This window comes from Manacus candei, unplaced genomic scaffold (assembly GCF_025592945.1).
Source record: "Manacus candei isolate 608988 ecotype Guabito, Panama unplaced genomic scaffold, ASM2559294v1 h1tg000020l, whole genome shotgun sequence".
Classification (NCBI taxonomy): Eukaryota; Metazoa; Chordata; class Aves; order Passeriformes; family Pipridae; genus Manacus; species Manacus candei.
The window spans coordinates 1892338-1914613 of record NW_026138068.1 but is presented as its reverse complement, the minus strand read 5'-3'; the positions used below and the strand labels follow the sequence as shown (position 1 = coordinate 1914613).

Sequence of the window (22276 nt, the reverse complement as noted above, 5' to 3'; positions counted from 1 at the left end):
GCGCCGAGTCCCGCCCCCGCAGAGCTCGCGGCTATTGGCTGGGCCGTGGTGGGCGGGGCTGTCACTGGTGGGCGGGGCTGTCACTGGTGGGCGGGGCTGTCAGTCGGCGTGGGCCGTAAGGTGGCGGCGATGTGGGAACGGGGTCTGGTGGTGTCGGCGCCGGGCAAGGTGATTGTGCACGGGGAGCACGCGGTGGTGCACGGCAAGGTGAGGGGGACGGGCGGGGTGAGGGGGCTGGGGGAGCTCAGAGGGTACGGCAGGGTGGGGGTGAGAGTAGGAGCGGGGGCTGGGGCTGGGGCTGGGGCTGGTGAAGGTGAAGGGGACCCGGACAAGAGGAGGGGAACCGGGCAGGGTGAGGGGTGCTGAGTTCTAGGCTGTGGTGCCGGGCAGGGTCAGGGGTGCCCGTCTCGGTGAGCGCTGCCCGACCCCCCATGACCTCCACTCTCCCCCCGCAGGTGGCCCTGGCCGTGGCGCTGGACCTGCGGACGTTCCTGCGGCTGCGGCCCGGGGCCGAGGGCCGGCTTCGGGTCTGTCTGCCCGGGGTCGGCGTCCAGAGGAGCTGGGACACCCCCGTGCTGCGGGCCCTGCGGGGCCGGATCGCAGGCAAGGCTGGGGGGGAAGCGCTGCCCGGGCGGGGTGAGAGGCCCTCGCTGCTGCTCGGTGGGACCCTCTGTGAGGTGACCCTGCTGGGACCCCCTGTGGGATGATCGTGCAGGAACGCCCGTGGGGTGACTGTGGTGGGACCCCCGTGAGGCAACAATGCAGGGACCCCCCCATGAGGTAGCCATGCAGATGCCCCATGGGATGACAGTGCTGGGACCCCTCCATGGGGCAGGAACCCCCCGTGTGCTGACTGTGCTGGGACCCCTCACGGGGTTATTTGCAGTGTTTCCCTCGCTGTCTCTGACCCTGCTTGGTGTGTGTGCTTTGCTGACCTGTCCCCGCACCCTCCCTCCATTTGACCCCCCCGGTGCTCAGGTGTATGTGTGTGCCCCCTTCAGTGCCTGTCCCCTCCTGTTTCAGGCTCCCAGGGACCTGTTCCTGTGCTGTTGTAGCTCAGGCGGTGTTGGAACACAGGCAGGATCCAGGCAGGGACTATGTCCAGGGGTGTGATACATGGGGGGCCAAAAAGGAGCCTCTCTGGAGCTGGTCAGAGCTGGGCTCCTGAGGAAGGCAGGGATAAGGGGGCCCGTTTCCTGCCTCTCTGCCCCACACCAGCCTTCACTGGAATTTCTGCAACATCTTGTACTGGATAGAGCCCTAGAATATCCCAGTTCCAGAATCCATGTTCTTTAATGAACAGTTTGTTACTTCCCTAGTTCTCCATAGTGATCACTGGGAAGTGTAGCCAAGGAGACATTTGCAGGTGGAAACACTTGGATTTCGGAGTGGCTGGGGGAGAATTTGCTTTGATTTTTATCATGAACCCTGAGGTAGAACCTAAAATCGGCTCCACCTGTTTCTGCCTACTGTAACAGAAGGTGTTGTAAATATTGCTTTCAGTTGAACAATTCCCTGGTTTCTAAGTGTTTAAATTCTCCCCTGCTTGCTTCCATAGCTGACTTTGAGGAGTCTAAGTCCCCCAGCCTAGAGCAGCTGGATGCACTGAGGGAGTTTGCTGGAATTGCTGCTGAAGCCACAGGTCCTGATAGCCTTGCTACCCTTGCCTTCCTGTACATGTGCCTGGCTATTTCAGCTAAGTATGGGTAAGGCTCTTCTCCTGCCCCAAAATAAACCTGTTGGGTGTTGTTCACCATTAGTTGCTGCTACGAAGTCATGGGGAGAAAACAAATCCTCTGGGCAAAATAAGGAATTACAAGGAGTCTCACTGCATTTGGGCTCTGGGCCCTCAGGAGACTTGAGAGCTGAGATGGTGGGTGGGTGCCCTGGGCAGGTGGGTTGGAAATTGCCTGCTTTCATTTAGGCATCAAGGGGCTGAAATCAGAGCAGTTCATCCCACAGTCACAACAGAGACATCCCTCCCTCCAGCTGGCAGCTCCTCCCAACTCAGGGCTGTTCCAGTTTCCAAATTTGCCCGGCACCATTGATGCTCTTGGTGTGACTGGGCAGGTGGTCAGTCTGATACAGCCCTGTTGGCTTTTAGAAACCAAGTCAGAGCCCAACTTCAGTATTCACATCAAAGAAACCAAGGGTTAAAGAGCTGGGAAGTGCAGCTGCATCGTGGCTGGCCCTGCAGTCTGGGAGTTGCTCACTGGTGGCCCTGGAGCTGTCACAGCTCTGAGACCAGCAGTACAGAGTTCTGACACTCACCCACAGGGAAAAGCTCCAGGGTTTCAATTTGGGGTCTGTAGTACAAGCCAGGTGTGCTCAGTGGAACAGAGGGACAGAGATGTGTCCATATTCCGTCTTCCCATCAGCCCATTGCTCCAGTGGGATGTAACTACAATTACAGATTTGGGGTATTTACGCTTTATTTAGAAATATGTTTAAAATCACGTTCACAGCGATCTTTGAAGGGGCTCTTTGTGATGCTGCTCAAGTATTTAGTTACCAAGTGCTGTCCCTGCTGTCAGCCTGACAAGCTGTGCCAGTCATGGATCCAGCTCAGCAAGGCTTTGTCTCAGGCTTAGCTAGGCCACTCCACTGGGCAATGAGCCCTCCTGAAGCCCCTGTGTGTCAGATGTGTGTGCTGATGTTGTCAGTTTTCAACCAGCTTTCCCTCCAGTCAGTCCCGTTTGGCCTCTTGCCTCTGTATAATGTTGTCTCATGGTGGAATTTGGGGTGGTTGTGTCATTCCTGTGTGTCTGTGTTCCAGGGACGTTCCAAGTGTGGACATCCTGGTGTGGTCGGAGCTGCCCACGGGAGCAGGGCTGGGCTCCAGTGCTGCCTATGCCGTGTGCTTGGCTGCTGCCCTGCTCATGGTGTGTGGGGCCATCTCCTGCCCGCTGCAGGAGGGAGACTCCACAGCCAGGTAAGGAACTGGGGAAGCCTCCCTGCCTGGCATCCACAGCTCTGCTCCCTGTGCCCCATCTTTCCTTTTACCTCCAGGAATTCTGGCACTACCACCTCTCCTGCTCTCTCTTGGCTGTGACCACAGCAGTGGCACCCTGAGCCCATTTCCTGTCTCTCCCTAGTGTTCCCAACCCTGTCCCAGAGCCCTGACCTGAAACCACATTTATCATTCACTTCTCCTGATAGAAACAGCTGGATGCAGAGATGTATAAAACTCGTCTCATTTCCCTTGTCTGGTGTCACATACACATAGTTAAACAGAGGAAAAAAAAAACTTGATTTTTTTCCAAGCAAATAAAACACACACTTTAATGTGCTGAATTTTTTTAACCTCAATTTCCTCTGTTGTCTCTGAGCATCTTCCAGGTTTTGCTTTGAGTCCTCCAGGATCTATTCTGGGTTTTCTGTATTTCCCATGGATTTTTTTTTTTTCTGTGCGTGCTGCGTTTCCTCCTGATCTCCTGCCTGTCTTTCCCCTTTATCAGTGGCTGGTGAAAGAGAGTTTTTTTCCTTCTGCCCTTGGAGCTCAGCCCTGGAGGCCTGGTGTGCTGTGCCCTGTGTGAGAGAAGGCTCTGTTTGAAGCTGTGTGCCACAGCTGGAGGGGGGGTCAGAACTTCCTTGTGCTCCCTGTGCCAGGTGCAGCCTTTTCTGGCTGTATTTGGTGTGGGATGAGAGTGAGACTGCAGTGGGGGGGTCTGACTGTGTTCTGCTTCTAAACCAGAATTTGCAGACCCAGAAAGAGGTTCTTGGAGGGAGCAGTTTGTCCCCTGTGCTTGGGCAAATCTCCCACACTGAGAACTGAAAGGGCAGCTCCACTCAGAGCAGCCAGGATGTCTTCATTCATTCCCTTGGCTGCAGCGTGGATCCAGCATAATTCCTTCCTTGCAGCTGGCACGCAGAGGGGAGAGTGAGAGATGGGGGTGTCAGACTTCAGAGGGTTTTTGCTTAACATGGCAAGAAAAGAACAGCGTGATATAATGGCTCCTGTGTCGGGAGGAATCGCAGCCTCTCAAAGAGGATTAAAAACAAGTGGTTTACAGCAAACCTCGCTCCTGTCTGGGAGTTGTGGTGTTGGGAGCTGTTCTCTGAGTGCTCCACAGATTAAGTACTGGCAAGTGGGATGCAAGGTGTGTGGAGATGGATAAAGACGTTCAACTGAAGCCCGGGGAAGCGGGAGTGAAGGGAAACAGCTTCCACACAGCAGGTGGCTCTTGGAACTTCTGCCTTGCCTTGCAAGACTCTGTGAGGCTTTTCCAAAATCTGTATTTGTGCTTGTGCTCCAGCATGGAATACCTGTTTTACTCTAAAGACCTGTTGAATGGACTGTAGAGCAGGCTTGTGGTGTGCAAGGAGCATCAGAAGTGTGTCTCTGTGCTCAAACTGAGAGTATGTTTAGATGGGATGTTGGGGAGAAATTCCTTCCTGTGAGGGTGATCAGGCCCTGGCACAGGTTGCCCAGAGAAGCTGTGGCTGCCCCATCCCTGCAAGTGTCTAAGGCCAGGCTGGACAGGGCTTGGAGCAACTTGGGCTGGTGGAAGGTGTCCCTGCCCATGGCAGGAGGTGGGATGAGATGAGCTTTAAGGTCCCTCCCAACCCAAACCATTCCATGATTTGGGTCCCTGCGTGAGGTAAATGTGTCCCTGCAGGGTGCAGGAGGCTCAGCTGGCTCCCTGTGGGTGTTGAGTTTCCCTTGAGGTGCCAGAATCCTTTAGTGTGGAGGGAACAAGTGGATTTGAGAGACTGGTGAGTCCTGAAGGGGATGTGTGGGAAGCCGTAGGGTTTTGGGAGGCAGTGGGGGAGAAATCTCTGAAGTCACAGCCAGCAATTGCTCTGTAAGTGGCAGCTCTGTCTTTGCTTTTTTTCTGCTTCTGCAGCCCGCTAATTAGTGTGTTCAGTAAGGGGCCTTGATCCTTGTGAGTCTGACCCAGCACCAAAGTCTGTGCCAGCATTTAAACTCCCAAAGCATTCACCAGTTTGTGTGACTGCTTTTCAGACGACAGAAAACCTGCTTTTGCAATTTTTAGGATAACACCTTCTGGATGTGTGTCTGCTTCCCTTCTGTGCTCCCTGGGCCAGCACTTGGCACAGCTTCAAGTGTTTGGAGTTAATCCCCAAAAATCAAAGTATTTGCTGGAGATGGTGGAGTTAGAACTGATACACTCCAATTTTGGGAGGCTGTGCAACTGAGCAGCTGGTGAGCAGGGCCTGAAGTTGCACATCTGAAATGCAGCTTTTACCATTCTGTTCTTACCCTCTGCTCCTGTACGTGCACTGTCCTGCCTGTTGGTGAGCAGGATCTCACACCAAGATCAGAGAATCATGGCATGGTTTGGGTGGGAAGAGACCTCAAAGATCATCTCATCCCACTCCCCTGCCATGGGCAGGGACACCTTCCACTGTCCCAGGTTGCTCCAAGCCCTGTCCATCCCTGGCCTTGGACACTTCCAGGGATGGGGCGGCCACAGCTTCTCTGGGCAACCTGTGCCAGGGCCTCACCACCCTCACAGGGAAGGATTCCTTTGCAGTATCCCATCTAACCCTGCCCTCTGGCAGTGGGAAGCCATTCTCCTTGTCCTGTCACTCCTGAACATTGTATATGGTCTCTCTACATGTTTCTTCTGGCCACTTCAGGTCCTGGAAGGCCACAATTATTAGTTTCTCTTTTCCAGGCTGAACAATCCCAACTCCCTCAGCCTTTCCAATGTGTTTGGTGAGGTGGGGATGGGTTTGGACTTGCATCCTGTTAAATTTGATCTCCCTGAATCTGCTCCCTCCCTCACGCTGGCCTGGGGTAATTGTGTGTTGGGGTCATTTTCTTGCCTTCCAGGTGGACAGAAGAAGAGCTGACGTTGATTAACAGCTGGGCCTTCCAAGGGGAGCGGGTGATCCATGGCAATCCATCGGGTGTGGATAATGCTGTTGGTACCTGGGGTAGGTGTGTTTGCTGCTCCCCACAGAAACTCCCAAATCCAGAGCCCTGTTTTGTTCAGAGCAGAGGGAATCCTTCAGTTTACCCCATCTGTGAGCTGGGACTGGAGCCAGCTGGGATGTTGGGGACTGGCTGCAGGAACACCAGGGCTCTGTGTCCCCCAGGCAGGTGCTGTGGGGCAGAGACCCCACCACAAATAACTGATATTTTAAACATTCTGGAAGGAACAAAGAAGCCTAATCCCGTCCCAGGGATAATGCTGGAGAAAATGCAGTTGGACAGCTGTCATTTAGTTTCAATTAGCAGAGACTTCCCAGTGTTTTGAAAGTGTCCTTGGAGACTGTTAATAATCTTTCTAATGAGACCTAATCGCAGTGCCTCTGTGAGGGTAGGAGCCAAGTGAGACATTCCTTCTGGACAATGAAATTCCATGCTGAAGGATGGCTGCTCACCCATTCAGTCCATGGAAGTCCTTGTGCTTGGCTCTGCCCCAGGGAAGCGCTGCTGGATTCTGGTTTTTTTCAGGGAAGATTTACTGCTGGCCAAACTCTTTGCCTTTTAAAAAATTATTTGATGTGATCCCAGAGTAGAGGAGAGCAAAGGGAAGGGCCCTGGGTTAACTACATTCGGCCAGACCCTCTCATTAAGGCAGCAGGGTGAGGCACATTCGTGCTGCTGGAGAACATGGTTCATTTAGCTGGTGTTTCTTGCAATTACTGTCACAGGCTCTGGGTGAGGTTCTGAGGATGAAAGAGCTCCTGTGTTATCTCTGCACTCGCCCTGTGCTGAGACAATACATGTATTTTACTTTAGGTGGAGCCCTGAGATACCAAGCAGGAAAAATCACACCATTAAAGAGGTAATATTGGAGTTTAAAAATAACCCTCACACACGGTGGGTGGAACATGTCAGGGAGGCTCTGGGTGGGTGTTGTGGGTATAAGGATGATGGGAGGTGGCTGGAGCGTGGGAAGGGCTTTGCAGCCACATTTGGGGAGTGGGCAGCCTGAGTGTTGCCTTGGTTTGGGGTAGATGGGGGGGGACAATGAAACGTTTGGTCATTATCTGACATTAGATGAACACAGCACAGAGGATCAATATTAATTTCATGGCATTATGGGCAGCAGGAATGGATCTGCTCCTGGCAGCAAATGACATTGTGGGGAGGGGAAACTTTGTGCTTACCTGGTGGGGGGAAAACCCACTGGCAGAGAGAAATCTGGGTCCTGCGTGTTCCCTCTGCCTCCTGCCAGCCAAGGATAATCTGACTCCATTAAAATCTTTCACAGTGCATGAAATTGCTCTATTAGCAGTTAATGGCCACTGCTGGCTACCCTCATGGAGAGGATTTCAAAGGAAAAATTTTGCTTGAAAACCATGGATTTCAGTAAATACATTACAGTCCTATTTATAGTACTAGTACAGTTGTTCCTTGTATCCAAGAGGAAAAAGCCTGAACCCAGCACTAAAGCACCTGCTTAAGTTTCGTAAAACTAATGGGTCTCCTTATTTTGGGAGGCCTTTTGAGGCAGAATGAGCCTTGGGGACTGTGAAGGAAAGAGGCCAGGAGATGTTCTCTGCCCATGGCAGGGGCTTGGAATGAGATGGGCTTTAAGGTCCCTTCCAACCCAAACCGCTCTGGGATTCTCTGTCTCCTGTTGCTTTCAGGGTGCCCACACTGAGGATCTTGCTGACCAACACAAAAGTCCCTCGAAGCACCAAGGTCCTGGTGGCTGGGGTCAAGGAGAAGATCCTGAAGGTGCAGCACCTGTGTGGTTGTGGGCATGGAGATAACCCTCATGTGGGACTGTAGCTCCCACAGTGATCTTTTGGGAGATTCATCCTGTGGTCACTGCATTCCTATCTACTGCCTAAAACCCGGCTGCCTGGGAATGGGGGTTCAGCTCATCTCCTCCTTTTCTCCAGCATTAACAGGGCTTGCCACAAAAATCACCAGTTTGAGAAAGAACAGTTCATTCCTCTGGCCTTCCCCTCTCTTCCTCCATTTTCTGCAGGCAGGAGCAGCACTGCCTTGCAGTGGGGTGCTCTGTGAATGAGTAGCCCCAAATGGGGTGAGGAATTGCCCAGCTCAGAGAGACTGGGACTGGTTTCATCCCAGTGCTTTGGAAGGCCAGTGTCTCACCTCTTCCTTCCCCCCTTCTCAGTTCCCTGCAATAATGAACCCGGTGCTGGACTCCATCGATGCCATTTCTCAGGAGTGCCAAAGTGTTCTGGAAGAGATGCCTGCAAATCCATCACCAGAGTACTACCCTGTGCTGGAGGTAAGGGGCTTGTTCGCCAGTATTTTTAGACACTGCTGCTGTTGAACATCAAAATGTCATTTAAAGAACATTAGGTCTGAGAAAAAAAATGCGATGGCAGGAAATGTTCAGTTCCGAGCGAAGCCGTGGTCTGTGTGTGCTGCTTTTAATGCCCTTCCTGGAGCCAGGAGACACAAAATGCTGCTGCTGCCTCTCCACAGCTATGGGTGGGAATGGGGGTAGTGAGCCTGGGGCTCTGTGGACCTGTGGCTCTGGAGGGTTGGTTTCCCTTCCCTCAGAATTGTGATGTCTGTGCCATGGGCCAGCCGTGCTTGCTCTGGCAGTCACTGTGAAGCAACTGCTCTGTCACAGCCAGGGCTGGAGTGAGGAGCAGGAGCCCAGAGCCACTGGTTTGTGATGGGCTGGTTCTGAGCCAGCTCCCAGTGCCCTGCGCTCGTCCTGGCTCCGGAGAACGACAGACAGAGCTGTGCCCAGAGCTGACCTGACAGTGATGCACGAGGTGCACACAAAGATCTGTTTGTCTTGGCTTTGCTCACAGAGAAGAGGCTGCTGGGGGGGAGGAACACGCTTCCGAGTGGAAGAAGTGCTGAGAGTGCTGTAATGCTGATCCCCAGCGCCCGGGGGAGGGATGTGTGTCCCAGCTGAGCCAAACCTGGCCTGGCCCTGGGAGCCAACCTGGACAGTCAGGAGCCACTTGGTACCAGCAAGGCAGATCTTTGTTGGCATCTGGATCTCTTCTGTGAGGACTCTACTCGTCCTTGCTCTTGCTGGTGGGTTGTTCCCTCCGCAGCTGTGAGGGGTCTCCTGTGGGATTCGTGGCAAAGTCCTGCTCCCTTTGCAACAAGAGGGTGGTGGGATCCTGTACCCATCAGGGTGGACTGAGCTGGCATCAACTGGGGGAGGTCTGGAGTCTGTTCACAGCACAGCTTCACACCGCTCTTCTCCTTAATTCCATGTCCTCAGGCTGTTGCAAGTATTGGGGCACAGGGAAGAGGGGGGATAATTTGAGTTGTGCTCTGAGATCCTCACATGGAAGATGCCAAAGCATCCTTGTGTCCCACACCCGGGAAGCAGCTCTGCAGTGGGCAGGTTCCCGTCTTGAATCTGTTGTTTTGTCTTGTGCTTGAAGAGCCCTCAGAGGCCCAGCTGATTATATGCAGCATATATATAAAAATATATATTTTTGGCTGTTTCTGAAATGTGCTGTTCTGGCCGGTGCTGTATTAGACCCATCGAACTAGTCTAGTGTGTCATAAGCTGTCATCTGATTCCTGGCAGATTTTGGATCAGGAGATGACAGGTGTCTTGGATCATCACAGACAGTGCTGTGCCCTCACTCAGGCATGTAAAGAGGCCTCTGGATGGACGTGTGTCCAGCCCAGCCGAGAAGGGTGATGGTTGTGCTCTGTGTGCTGCTGGCTCCTTCCTCTCCCTGCTGTTCTTTAAACAGGACAGAAATGCTCTGGAAGGGGAAGAGGGATTATTCCTGCACTGTCCCCTCCTTGTAGTGTTGGCAGGAGACCTGTGTGGAGCTGAGAGAGGGTGATGTGCCCCTGTGTTCCCTGTGCATCCCTCCTGGCTCACTGTGAGCCGCAGACAGGTAAGAGCTTTGGCCACTGGCTGGAGGAGGGAACACAGGGCTGCTGTTAGGGAGCCTTTCTGGGACTGGTCCTGTGTCCCCTGGCTTGTGACAGCCTCTGGGAGCAGCCACCACGTACCTTGGAGGTGGTGGAGTTGGGGTGTCAGAGTGGTGTTGCTGAGAACAACCTCTGCTGCTGGTGCTGATGAGCTATGATGGCCCTGTGGTACCTGGGGTCCAGTGTCGGCTCCTGCCCCTGCTCCAGACTTACTCTGAGCACAGGCCAAGCCCTTCCCTCTGTTCCTGAATCCATCACCTGTTGTACTGGGAGGAGAGAAGCTGTAACTCCCAGCTCTGTGGTGTTTTCCATCCCTTGGGGCTGCTGGGGCAGCTCTCTGGAGCAGCAGGTCTGTGCCTGGCTGGGGCAGCAGGCAGGGCTGCACTCACAGCACTGCCAGGAGGGTGGGGGTGCATTCACAGGGTGGCCTGTGCTGCTCCTGAGGGAAGGACTCTGTCGACCCCACTCGAGCTGGGTGCCAGATTCCCAGTGTGGAGCTACCAAGAGGCCCCTTGGCTCCCGGCCCAGGCCCTGCCCATGAGGAGGAGAAGTGCTGCCCCAAGCAAGCAAGGGGAGGTGCCTTCGTGTGGCCTCTGCAGTGGTGCCTCAGTCGTGTCAGAAGTCCCTGGATTTAGCTCTGCTGGGTGGATGGCAGGGCAGGGCAGGGGGACAGCCAGGAATGAGAGATGCTGGCTCAGTGCCCTTCCCGCGGCCTTGCACAGCCTCCTGCTCAACACTCGTGTGACAGGGAGAGGAAAGGAGTCAGGAGGCATCACAGAGCTCTGCAATAAATGTCTGCTGGCAGCTTGCAGTGATCAGGGTTTTCTCAGGAGGTCCAGGAGCTGTTGTACCCTTGTCACTCTACAATGTGTGAGGGGGACAGGGACAGATGAGCAGCCCAAGGCTCAGACTCTGTCCTAACCTTGTTGCCTGGTGCTGGTGGGTAAATTTCTGGCAGAAACGGGATGGTTGGAAGGTAGAGCAGCTCCCCTGCGCCTCTCTGCCTCTTCTGTAAAGACCCTTCTGTCTCCACATGTGCTCACCTCATCTCTGTGTGGTTGCTTTTAGGAATTCTTTGACATAAACCAACACCACTTGAACGTACTGGGGGTTGGCCACCCGTCCCTGGACAGGCTGTGCCAGGTGACAGCGTCCCACGGGCTGCACAGCAAACTGACCGGGGCTGGCGGGGGCGGCTGTGCCATCACCCTGCTGCCACCAGGTCAGTGACTGCCACCCTGGGCATCCTCCCCCGTTCCCCACGGCCCTGGGGGGCTCAGCTTTGGGGGCAGAGGGATCACTGCCAGCCCTGGTGTGGCTGTGGCAGGATGGGGTGGGATGTACGGGGTGGGGGGTTGCAGTGTGTCATCCAGGGGCAGTTCAGGGCATTCATTTATGTGTGTCAGGCCCTGAGGGCACTGGCCCCGTGCCAGGGGCCATGTGTTTAAAGGTGCCATGGCCTGTTTTGCTCTCCCTGTGGTGGCCCAGCTGACTCACTGGCTGCTCTTGCCTTCCTCTTGGCAGACACCTCCCCGCTGGCCGTGGAAGCAGCCAAGCAAGACTTGTGTGCCTGTGGATTTGAATGCTGGGAGACCAAGATTGGGGCCCCCGGGGTGACCCTGCACTCCCTCTCCTCTCTGAACACCCAAGTGCTGCACATGCTCTCCCAGAGTTAAGCTGCTGCCTCTGGCAAGAAGAGCCCTTGGCACCAAAGCTCGGAGCTTTGTGTGCCTGGATGCCTGGAAACTTCTTCCCCACTCTCCTGTGTCACTGAGGGCCTCTACACATGGATGTGGAGGCAATTTTCAGCCTGCTGTCACTGGGACTGGGGGCTGCCATGGGGACCCAGGAGCACCTGCCTGCTCTTGGATGAGGTGTGGGTTTGACCCAGGCTCTCAAAATCCTGGTTTGAATTTACTTTCTCAACTGCTCTGCTAATCCCAAGGGGCAGGAGGAGAGGGGCTTGGCTGGATTCCAGCAGGATAATGATGCTTTGCTGCTTCAGATGCATGTGGTGTCTCCTTCCTCCCTGGTGTCCCGTGGAGGGGGCTGGCAAGGTGGATGTGCTTTGACATTTTTGGGTGACGAGCATCTTGGCAGCTGAGGGTTGACGCTCAGATCTCTGTTTCTTCTGGACTCCACAGTAGAGAGGAAACCTTTAATACGGCTCTTACTGCTACTAATTAAGAGTTGGGTAATTAAAATGCAAGATAGAGCACAATTCCAGTGAAATTATCAGTTTTCACTCTTTTCCATAATCTCTGCCTGGGCTGATAAGCAGAGTGCTGTAGTCGGGCTCTGTTTTTATTCACAGACTCAAGGTCTGGCTCAAACAGCACCTGTCACCTGCAAAGAGGGCAACTCCAGGCAAGGGCAGGCTTAAAATTTCTGCTTTTAATAACTGTTCTCTCACGCTTCAGTCATAAACCAGCACGTCCCTGACCCTGCCTGGTGTTGGGTTTACTTTGATGTAATTAAGTAGGGGAAAGAAACCCAAACCACGTCCTCAAAAGCTCACCATAAGTTGCAGTTGGCAAACTCTAAAACCTAAATGCATTTAGACTTATTACACAAATGTAAATGGATTTTTTTACTCCTGAAATTTTAATGAGTTGTGCCACGGAACAGAAGGGAATTGGCAGGGAAGTGGCTGAAGCCGGAGTCTCTGGGAGCCATGAGCTGACTCTGAGTGACTGTGGTCTCTGCTGTACCTGCCAAAGGAGTTTTATCATTGTTCTCTTTGTCTGGGGTGGGTTTTTTAAGTGGGTTTTTAAGTGCATCTCTGCTCAAGAATTGCTTCATTTAAAACTGAGTAATGAATTGACAGAGGTGTTGGAACTTGCCTTCCCCTTCCAGCCCAGGTGTAACAAAAGCAACTGTGAGAACCTGAGATGTTCTGGCTCTAAGCTCCCAGCATCATGGTGACCAGCTTTAATTCCCTGATCACATGTAAAACTGTCTCTGGTTTTAATAAATTGATGGGTTTTTTATGTGCAAAGTGTTCTTTGATAATTATTCTGGGTACAAAAGGAAAACAGTACCTTACACTGCTTCAGGAGAGCAGGTCTCAGATGCTGGCTTTCTACATGTCTAATTACAATTCCAATTTGCATCCAAGAACGGCTTTACACTAATCACAAGTCAGAAAGGCTGATAAATAATTTACTATTTTCTAATACAGTGTAATCAATGTGAGTATCTGGGAGCGTGTTGACTTTAACCACTTACATGTGTCTGTACTTTGTGAGGGTTGGCACAAAGAAATGCCAAATCCAGCACGGGTAAAACTCGCTTCTAAACAGCACGTCAGGGGCTGAGCCTCATTAACTGCCTTCCCTGGAGCGAGGGCTGGGGGAGAGAATGGAGAGGGAACTCACAGAATCCCAGGATCACTGAGCTTGGAAAAGACCTCCAAGATCATCAAGTCCAGCCCTTGACTGGCCCCCTCCTTGTCACCAGACTAGAGCACTGAGTGCCATGTCCAGTGTTCCTCGTACACCTCCAGGGGTGGGGACTCCACTACCTCCCTGGGCAGCTGCTTCCAAAGCCTGACCACCCTTTCCATGAGGGAATTCTTCCTGATGTCCAGCCTGAACCAGCCACCTCTGCAGGTTTGTTTCCTCCAGGTTTGCTCATCTCACTCTGCTCCCTGCTGCAGTGGAAGTGGGGGATGTTCCCAGGCCAGGGATGGGTGTGGCACTGTGGGGGACAGGAGGATGCCCTGGGCTGAGGTCTGTGGGACTCTGCTGTGGGAAGAGCCCTGAGCCAGGGTGGCACTGCCAGCAGGACCCTGCCCACACCAACACTGGGGCTCTGCCTTCCCTGTGCCACAGGGACCAGAACTGCTGAAATCAGCACCTGGAGCCAGTCCCAGTCTGTTGGAAGTAAGCACAGATTTCACATCCATCTGTGAGCACGGGAGTGCCCGTTCCCTCCTTTCCAAATTCCTCCTTTGCCAGCTCCATCAGAGGCTTCTCAGGGGCCTCATACACCCACTGGGATAACCCAGGGATGTCTGGAATGTATCCCAACTTCTACAAGGGAATCACCCCTTCATTTGCAACAACTTGCAATCACCTCCTGTGATTCCTTGAGATCTGGGGTACAGGGACCCCATTCCTGCCCCTCATCAGCCATGGGCAGCAGGAGCAGCTGCTCCCATGGGAATGATGCCTCACAGGGACACAGGGGATGCAGCAGGAGGCACAGCCGCCTCTCTCCTGCACTTTGCTGCTTTGGGAGCAGAACTGGAGCCCAGCCCAAGCCCCGTGGAGCGTGTTCTCCCCACGGATCATCCCTCCTCTCCCAGCCACCCCACAGCCGTGCGCTCCAGCCGCTCCCACGTTATGGATGTGCAGTGGAGCAGCGATTGCTGCTGAAGGATTAGCCTGGTAATTTGGCTAATTTTTCTCAAGCTTCATTTTTCACATTATGAGCTTTGCAGAAAGACTAACGAGCCTGGGTTTGCCTCTAATAGCCAGCGCAGGAACGGGGAGGGGAAGATGTGCTCCATCCTAAAGGATTGAGGAATTGGGAGCACACTGGCCATCCTGGACAGGCTGCTGAGGGCAAGTGTGGGGGCCCCTTGAGAGCTGGGGGGTCACTGGTGTTTCTTGGCACCAAAAGGAAAACACTTTGTGTAAAAATACCTTCCTTTTCCTTCGCAGCCAGTGCACGGGGCAGCCTCGCCCTTGGAGTGTCTCCCACCACCCCAGAGGGCTCCTGTGCCCCCCAGCACATGTCCCCCTGACCCAGGACCCCACTGCTCCCTGCCTGGCCCCTGCCAGGCACAGATGGTATTATTATTGTTTGTTTTCACTCCATGTCAGCAGTGGCTTCTTTCTGCTCCGGTGAATAGATGCTGAGGAGGCAGTGACATTATTGGAGAGCACGGAGAGAGCAGAAACAGGGTCAGGGAGAGAGAGGAAATGTCAGCGCGCAGCCACGGAGGGGTGGGGGGCTGCTGGGGACCCTCAGGGCTCCCTGACACTCCCAGGGTCCCTGCTGGGATCAGGGTGGGGGAGTGGGACCAGGGGACCCCCGGAAGGCTGGAAGGGCTCAGAGCTGTGTCCTGGGCTCTGCATAGGGAGCCTGGAGGGCTTGGGGTGTCTGGGGGGGTCCCCCTGGGGCTGGGGGTGCCCCCAGGACAAGTCAAGACTCCCATCACAGTCATTTCAAGGGCAATTTGTAGATCTTCATCTCCCGCTGCAGACGGGCTCCCTGTCCCCTCTGCCACCTGTCCCTGGGGATTTCGGGGCTCGCCCATTCCCGGGGCTCAGCACCAACACACAGGGGCCTGGGGGAGCCCGTCCCCCCCATCTCCCCCCCCCCACCCTCCCCTCCCTGCACGCTGAAGGTTTTGAAAGTTAAGTATTACCGTCTGCTTTGTTGTTGCCTAACTACGACAGACAAATTGAGAACTAGTTGTCAAAATGTCAGTGCACAACAAATCAACATTCAAAATGAGTCTCAGCGCTATGTGGTGTATAATTAAAAAAAAATCCTTTTTAGAAATTTCAGCAAGCGTTGGCTCTGCTTTATATTTGTCTGTGTGATTAATAAAGGCAGCTAATTTTCAGACTTTAAAAACAGCTAGAAAATAGCTCCTAATTACATATTAGGTTCCAAGCGGCCCCCGCTGAGCGAGCCTGGTATTGGTGGGCCAGAGAATTTGGCAGGGGCTTAATTACATTCTGAGCATCATCTAATTTTAGTTAAATGTAATGTAATCAGCAGCAGATGTCTGAAATAAAATATGAATTATGAATATGATGAAATTTCATTCTTGAATAAAAAAGTAATTTGCTATTTAGTTCATTAAAGTCGCAGAGGTTTATTAGGGAGCAGGTACATGGTGCGGCTGGTTCTATTAAAATGATATTTCAGAGGGAGCAGGAAATTACATTAAAGGTGCTAAAATATTCCACCAGGACAATGCACCATGTGGGAATTAATGTTTACAAAAATAATGGAGCCCCTGTGCTGGCACCGGCTCCGGGGTTCCCATTAATGCAAGTGATGTTCCCACATCCCGAGGGGACCCTGGACGGTCCCTGGATCTGCTCCATGTGTCCCGGGATGCAACTGGGCTCTTCACGCTGTTGGGCTCCAGAGTTTCCCCCATTATTTCACAGAATTCCAGGATCATTTAGGTTGGAAAAGACCTCCAAGACCATAAAGTCCAACTTGTATCTCATCCTCACCTTGTCAACCAGACCATAGCACTGAGTGCCATGTCCAGTTGTTCCTTGGACACCTCCAGGGGTGGGGACTCCACCACCTTCCTGGGCAGCCCCTTCCAATGTTTAACAACCTTTTCCATGAAGAAAGTCCTCCTGATGTCCAACCTGAACCTCCCCTGGCACAGCTTGAGGCCATGGGGACAAGAGGCTCCAGCATGAGGGCACGGGGCCATCGATCTGGGTTCCATGTGCCTTATTCCAGCTTGGCCAGGACAGCAAAGCACCAGTTCTCCCATCGGCTCTGGCACCACGGCGGATCCTCACAGGACACCATCGCCTGGACATCTCTCCCCGCAGCATCCTCTGCAGCTTCATCTCTGAAGTTTAAATTGCTTTTCTCTATCCCTCAGTGGCCCACGCTGACAGATAAGCATCTCCCTGAGAGGGAGAAGGACGGCGTGTTCATTATTTCCTTGTATTACAGATGCTGTCATTTTAATCCCTCCTGGATGCCGGGAGAAAGGCTGCGCCTGGGCTCCGGCTCAGAGCCCTGCCCGTCTCCAATGTGCTCTCCAAGAAAACCCCGTGGCTGGTTCGTCCTGCACAGCAGGAAATCCCAGGGCACATCCCAGCTGCCTGGTCCTGGTGGCTCTGATGTGCCCGGCACGGGTGATGCTCGTGGTGAGCGTCGGTGCCGGCGTTGTGGCACAGCCGGGCTGCAACGCTCGCCGGCGTGGGCTCGCCGTCCTCCCTCTTCTATTCATCAAGGGCATGACAGCTAAAATTCATTTGAAGATGAAGAAAGTGCCGGCTAATCCTTTCTGGGAGACAGTGATAGACTGGCGGCTCGGGAAGAATTGCACAGCAGTAATGAAATTAGGCTAAAACTGCTGGCGGATAGCAGATAATTGCCCTTGTCTGTCACGAGGAATAACATCTCCCAAATCCAACACAATGATTGTTAAAGTTGCGGGAATTTATTTTATTTATTTTACAGGCTCGGGGTTGGCTTTCCAAAGGTCTTTCCCAGGAAAATAAAGGAGTGGGAGTTGTGTGGTTGCCTCCCACCTTCTGCGGGTGCTTCCGCCGACTCAACTGTGGCAGCTCGTCCGCCCTGCTGGAGCAGCACACGCACGATGACAAGGACACCCCAATGTGGGACCCCACTGGGGCTGTTCCCGGGAGCAGGAGAGGAACCAGCCGGCGCCATGTGCTGCTTGGAGGAGCCAGTGGCAGAGCTGCTGCTGGTCCGTCCCCAGCTCCCACTGACCTTCTGGTGCTTGCCAGGGGAAATCCATCCCCCAGCACCACGTCCTGCCTGCGTGGTGCCGGGGTGGGAGCTGGTGTTGGAGTGGCCACACAAGCCCCAGCACCTGGTCTGTGCTGACCACCAGCCGTTTGTTCCGTAATGGATGGGGGCGGTGGAGGCCCCACGCGGGTGAGTGACTGCGCTGGCCGGCGCCGGCGATGTTTTATACGGCAGGGCTGGCACGGGTAATTTACTGCGCCCGGCAATAACATATTTCACTTCCCGTCTCCCAGATGAAGATTACTTGTGTTTGAAAGTGCCTGAACACACACTCAATTCTGCTTAAACGCTCGCAGGCAGCCGAGCGCGGATCGTCCCGGCGGCTCGGCCGGCTCAGCCCTGCTCCGGGGTGGCACGGGAATGAGGATGGGAGTGGGGACAGGGATGGGGACACAGCTGGATCACAGCCCCTGCTCCCTCTGGAGCTGCTCACAGTGCTGGAAAACCCACCCGCAGCACCCGACGCAGCGGCTGGAAATATTCAATCCACCTTCCCTGACATTTAATCCATCCGGGCGAGGAGCTCTGTGGCATTTCCAAGAGGAGCTGGGGAAAGGTCGGGGGTGGAAAAGGTTGGTAGGGTCAGTGCTCCTGCCTCACCCCACGGCTCCTCCTGACCACCCCTCAGACAACTGCGGCACAGACACCACATCGGCTGGATATCACTTCCAATGGCTGGTGCTGCACTCCTGGAAGTGCCACGTGCTGTCCTGGGATGCCTGAGCCACATGCAAGATGGGTCAGCACATACAAAGGGGGGTCATGTCTGCACCTCCAAACAATCCCTGTGAGAGGCCGAGGCAGAGGGCAGGAGCTGGGGCTGCAGAGGGTGAGGGGCTCAGAGCAATGGGGGACCTGTGGCAGGGCCGTGCTGCCAGTGCTAGACCTCATCCAGCTCCTTCCCTCGCCAACAGCCTGGGACAGGCTCTGGCTCTGAGCAGAGCTGAGGTGGGAATGTGAGAGCCCCAGGGCTATGCTGGCCCTGCTGAGCCCCCTGTCACCCCTGGCCCCCCCAGATGGGGTGCTGGACCCAGGGCTGCTGCTGCTCCTGCCAGCGCCGGCGCGTCTCCAGCGCTCCCAGCGCGGCGCTGCCATTAATGGATGTGAATGTGTCACCAGCCCATTTGTCTTCATTTGGTGCCAGCTGGCACACGCAGGGCTGTGCCAGGGCCAGGCACTCAGCCCTGGACTCACATCACTCCCAGCACAGCTCAGCCTGTCCCAGCACCAGGATGTGGTGCTGGCATGGCCAGTGCAACAAAAAACAGCCAATGATGCCCATTCCTCTTCCCAGGGAGAATTCCCAGTCACTTTGCAGGCATGGGACTGCCAGCCTGAGACCCCGGCATGGCTGGGAAGGCCCCCCGTGAACCCCTTGTCTGTGGCACAACCTCTGTGTGCCCACAGTGATGCTGAGCTGGTGTCCTGGAGGAGGTGGGCATGGATTTTGGGGCATGGCAAGGCTGGGATCAGGCGGGCTGGCTCAGAGCTCCCATCAGCTCCCCGTGGTCACCCATGGCCACTGTCATCCTGCCATGGTGACTGTGCCAGAGGGGGACTGCGATGCCACCACCATGTCCCGACAGATTCCGGGATGAAGCCTCTCTGCTGTATCTGGGTAATTTCTGATTAAGGATTGCCGTACCATCGGCTTTGGTTTGATTGCAGATGTTTTTAATTATATCGTATAAGATCGTATTATGTAATTGCATTTATCTGATTGAAGCCTTAATTGTAGGATTTCATAATGGTTTGACTGGGTAAATACACCGTCGTGTCTGTTGTCCCCCACCGAAAATTAGGTGCTTCATGTCTTTATTGCATTATCCTGGAGAGGAGCTTAAATTGGGAAAGAAAGAATTAGGAGGGAGAGAAGAAAGGAAAGGCAACTTTGTCATAGAATCATGGAATCCTGGAATGGTTTGGGTTGGAAGGGACCTTAAGGATCACCTTATTCCAACTCCTGCCAGGGGCAGGGACACCTTCCACTAGGCCAGGTTGCTCTCCCATGGATAGGAACACCTTCCTTCTCCTCCCAGTCCCAGAGATTGTGGCCTCCTTCCCACAGCCACCTCCTTCCAGCACAGCCACCAGAGCTCATCCCGAGCATCCCCTCCAGCTGGACATCCCTCCTCGAGGATCTTCCATTAGCAGGTGAGGGAAGGCAAAAATTCAAATTTCCATTAGTAACAGTACACAGCAAAATAATTGGAAAGCTCTCCACCTTAATTCCCTGAAAAAAGCACTAATGAGCTGCTGTCGAGGGGGGCTCTGAGGGCTCTGAGCCCCAACACACTCACTGCACCTCCCGCCCTCGGGGGGGTCCTGCACCTCTGGGCCTCCCCACAGCAATTAAAGGGAGGTTTGGGGGGTTGTTGGAGCCTTTTTTCCGGCTGTAATCCGCAACATGTGGTTCGCACGGAGCCTCCTGGCTAATGGGTTTAGGATTACGGGAATATGCACAAATCCAGCGGCTCGCTGTCACTCCGCCCGGCGCAGTAGGGTGATTTCATTAGGATTTAGGTTTAGAGAAAAGTCTCTCTCTCTCCCCTCCTTCTCTCTCCCCTTAATATTATTTTTATTCAATTACATCAGCAATTCATGAAACTTCAAAGACGTTTCATCAGCGCAACCCGAATGCTGCCGGATCGTGTGCTTGAAAGGGGGGAAGAGAAGGAAAACATAAGCTGCTGCTTTAATGGAATTACTGAAAGGGGCTTTTTAATTAAAAACAAAGGTTGGGCTGAGGTCTATCCATAATTCAGTGCCGCTGGATGTCATATCTGCCGGTGGTTTAATTTTAATAAATGTATGTATTATTAACGGTGTGATCTATATTTTCCAAGCCCGAGGAAGGCCCAGCTGTTCCCTCAGGTCCAGCTGTCGGTGCTGTGGGGGGCACGAGGGGAGACTTGGTGGCCACAGGGCAGGGCATGGGGGCAGGGCTGTCCCGGTGACCCCCCGGTGCCGCACTGGCCACAGGAGCTGTCACAGCCCCGAGTTAATTACCAGCAGCACCGGCATGGGTTATATAGAGAAGTCTAGCCCCTCTTTTTGATGGTTTCCTCTTAATTAGCCTTTATTAATGAGACATGACCTTGTCCAGTGTGCGGTTCCTTGCCACCATCTGCCTGTCCCACCCCAGCATGGGACAGGGATGTCCCCAAGGCCAAGGGCAGCCGGGCGGTGGCCGAGGGGACAATGACACACAGTGATCCAGCCCATGGACCTGCTCCCACGGGAGGGTTCCCATCCCTGCGCCACTCCAATGGGGTGGCACCCACCCCCCCATCCCCTCTGCCAGCGCCGCGCTAATAAAAACAAATTAACTTGTATCGGCGCTAATTTTCCCGCATCCATCCATCCCGGCCTCATTACGAGGGCGATCCCAGGAGCCGGGGGTTTGGGCATATTGTAATGAGGAGCATGCGGTAGTAAAAGTCCTTCTAATAGGATTTATTTACTGTAATTGTGATTCGAGGCACAGTGCCATCGCCCGGAGAGCCGGCGGGGCCGGGAGGAGGGGGCATCACCGCGGCTCCACACGGAGGCTGCAGAACGCATACAACCCAGGGGAGGGAGTTCCCAGCGGGATCCAGGGAGTTCCACCTGACCCAGGGCATAAGCAGGGACTCTCCCAGCGGTGCCACCCCTGCCTCTTGCTCCAACAGATGTTTCCCAGAGGATGGACACCACCCCAGCGATGCCAAATGGAGCAAGAGCCCAATTGGGTTGGTTTTGCCCCCCAAAGTGGGGCTGTGTAAGGAGGGGAGGGAGCAGGGCACTAATGATGTACCGATTGACTTCCCTGCAACACTAAATATTGGGATGTGGCAGCCGCTGGCTGAGCCCCATTAAACCTGCCAGCTCCATGGGGGGATTTGCGGGAAGCCCCGGCCCCTCCAGGCCCTCCCATCCTGCCAACACGTGCCTCACCTGCGCTTCCATTCAGGAAGGGGTGAAAGAGGAACACTCCAATGCAAACAAGATAATTAAAAACTTGGACTGGCAATTAGAGGTGGCACTGGGCACTGCCGGTGGAGGGGAGCATCCAGTCCACCACCATTCCCACTGGGAACAACCCCCCTGGCACCTGCCACTGCAGCCATGTATCCGATGCATGTGGCTGGGACTGCTCCAAGCCCCTGAAACCAGAGGGATGCTCCACATGTCACTTCCCAAGCACTCCACCAGGAGCTGCTGGACAGGTTGTGCCACCTGGCATTGCCAGGGATGGGGTCACCTGTCACATTTCGGGGTTTCCCACCTGAGCTGGACTGTGGGAGCTGCTTCCATGGTACATTTCCATCCTCCTGAGCAGAGGTGGTTTGGAGATCTGGAGCTGAGCCCACTCTGTGGCCACAGGGATGCTCGGGCAGTGCTGTGGTCATTGCCTGCATGTGGTTTGGCTTCCCGGCACATGCAGCACTGGCACCCAGATCCCCCTCTCCCAGCTAATCTTGATGCCAGGATGCAGAGCAGCTCCACTCCTGCTCCAGTGCTCATCCCGGACACTTGGAATGTGCTTCTCCCCCTGGTGTACCCAAACCTGCCGGGAGTCCCCGGAGGAGGGAGCAGAGCCAGGAGAGCTTTTCTCCGGCTCACACTTCATTATTGTTGCTAAGGAAACCTCTTCCCAGGATCTCGCCTGGAACACGCCTGCCTCGGCAGGCTGCACATCCATCTCTCCCAAAGTGCCCTGAGAGCGGAGCCGGCACAGACAAAGGCCGGGATGGAGGTGGGAGGCTGTGCCGGGACCACGCTGCAGCTTTGAACCGCCCGGCCGGGAGCGGGGATGTGCCGCATGGAAAAGTTGACAGAGATCTTTATACAAGAAAAATAAATCCCAACAGCAATTCCCTACCCGCCCCCAGCTCCTGCTGGCAGCAGGACCAGGAGTTTGCAGCCGTGGCCTCTGGCAAACTGCTCCGAGGGCTGGCACAGCAGCAGGGTGAGCATGGACAG

At 54.4% G+C, this 22276-nt stretch overlaps 1 protein-coding gene across 1 annotated transcript; it reads left to right on the top strand.

Annotated features, from left to right (window-relative positions):
- Positions 1 to 95: 95 nt before the first annotated feature.
- On the top strand, positions 96 to 12818 carry MVK (mevalonate kinase). The gene is made up of 10 exons (XM_051785504.1): positions 96 to 207; positions 456 to 603; positions 1559 to 1706; positions 2777 to 2932; positions 5801 to 5904; positions 6716 to 6761; positions 7570 to 7660; positions 8067 to 8183; positions 10889 to 11042; positions 11345 to 12818. Exons 1-10 carry the CDS (start codon positions 130 to 132, stop codon positions 11494 to 11496), a joined length of 1194 nt encoding a protein of 397 aa, XP_051641464.1. The 5' UTR covers positions 96 to 129; the 3' UTR covers positions 11497 to 12818.
- The last annotated feature ends 9458 nt before the right edge of the window (positions 12819 to 22276 follow it).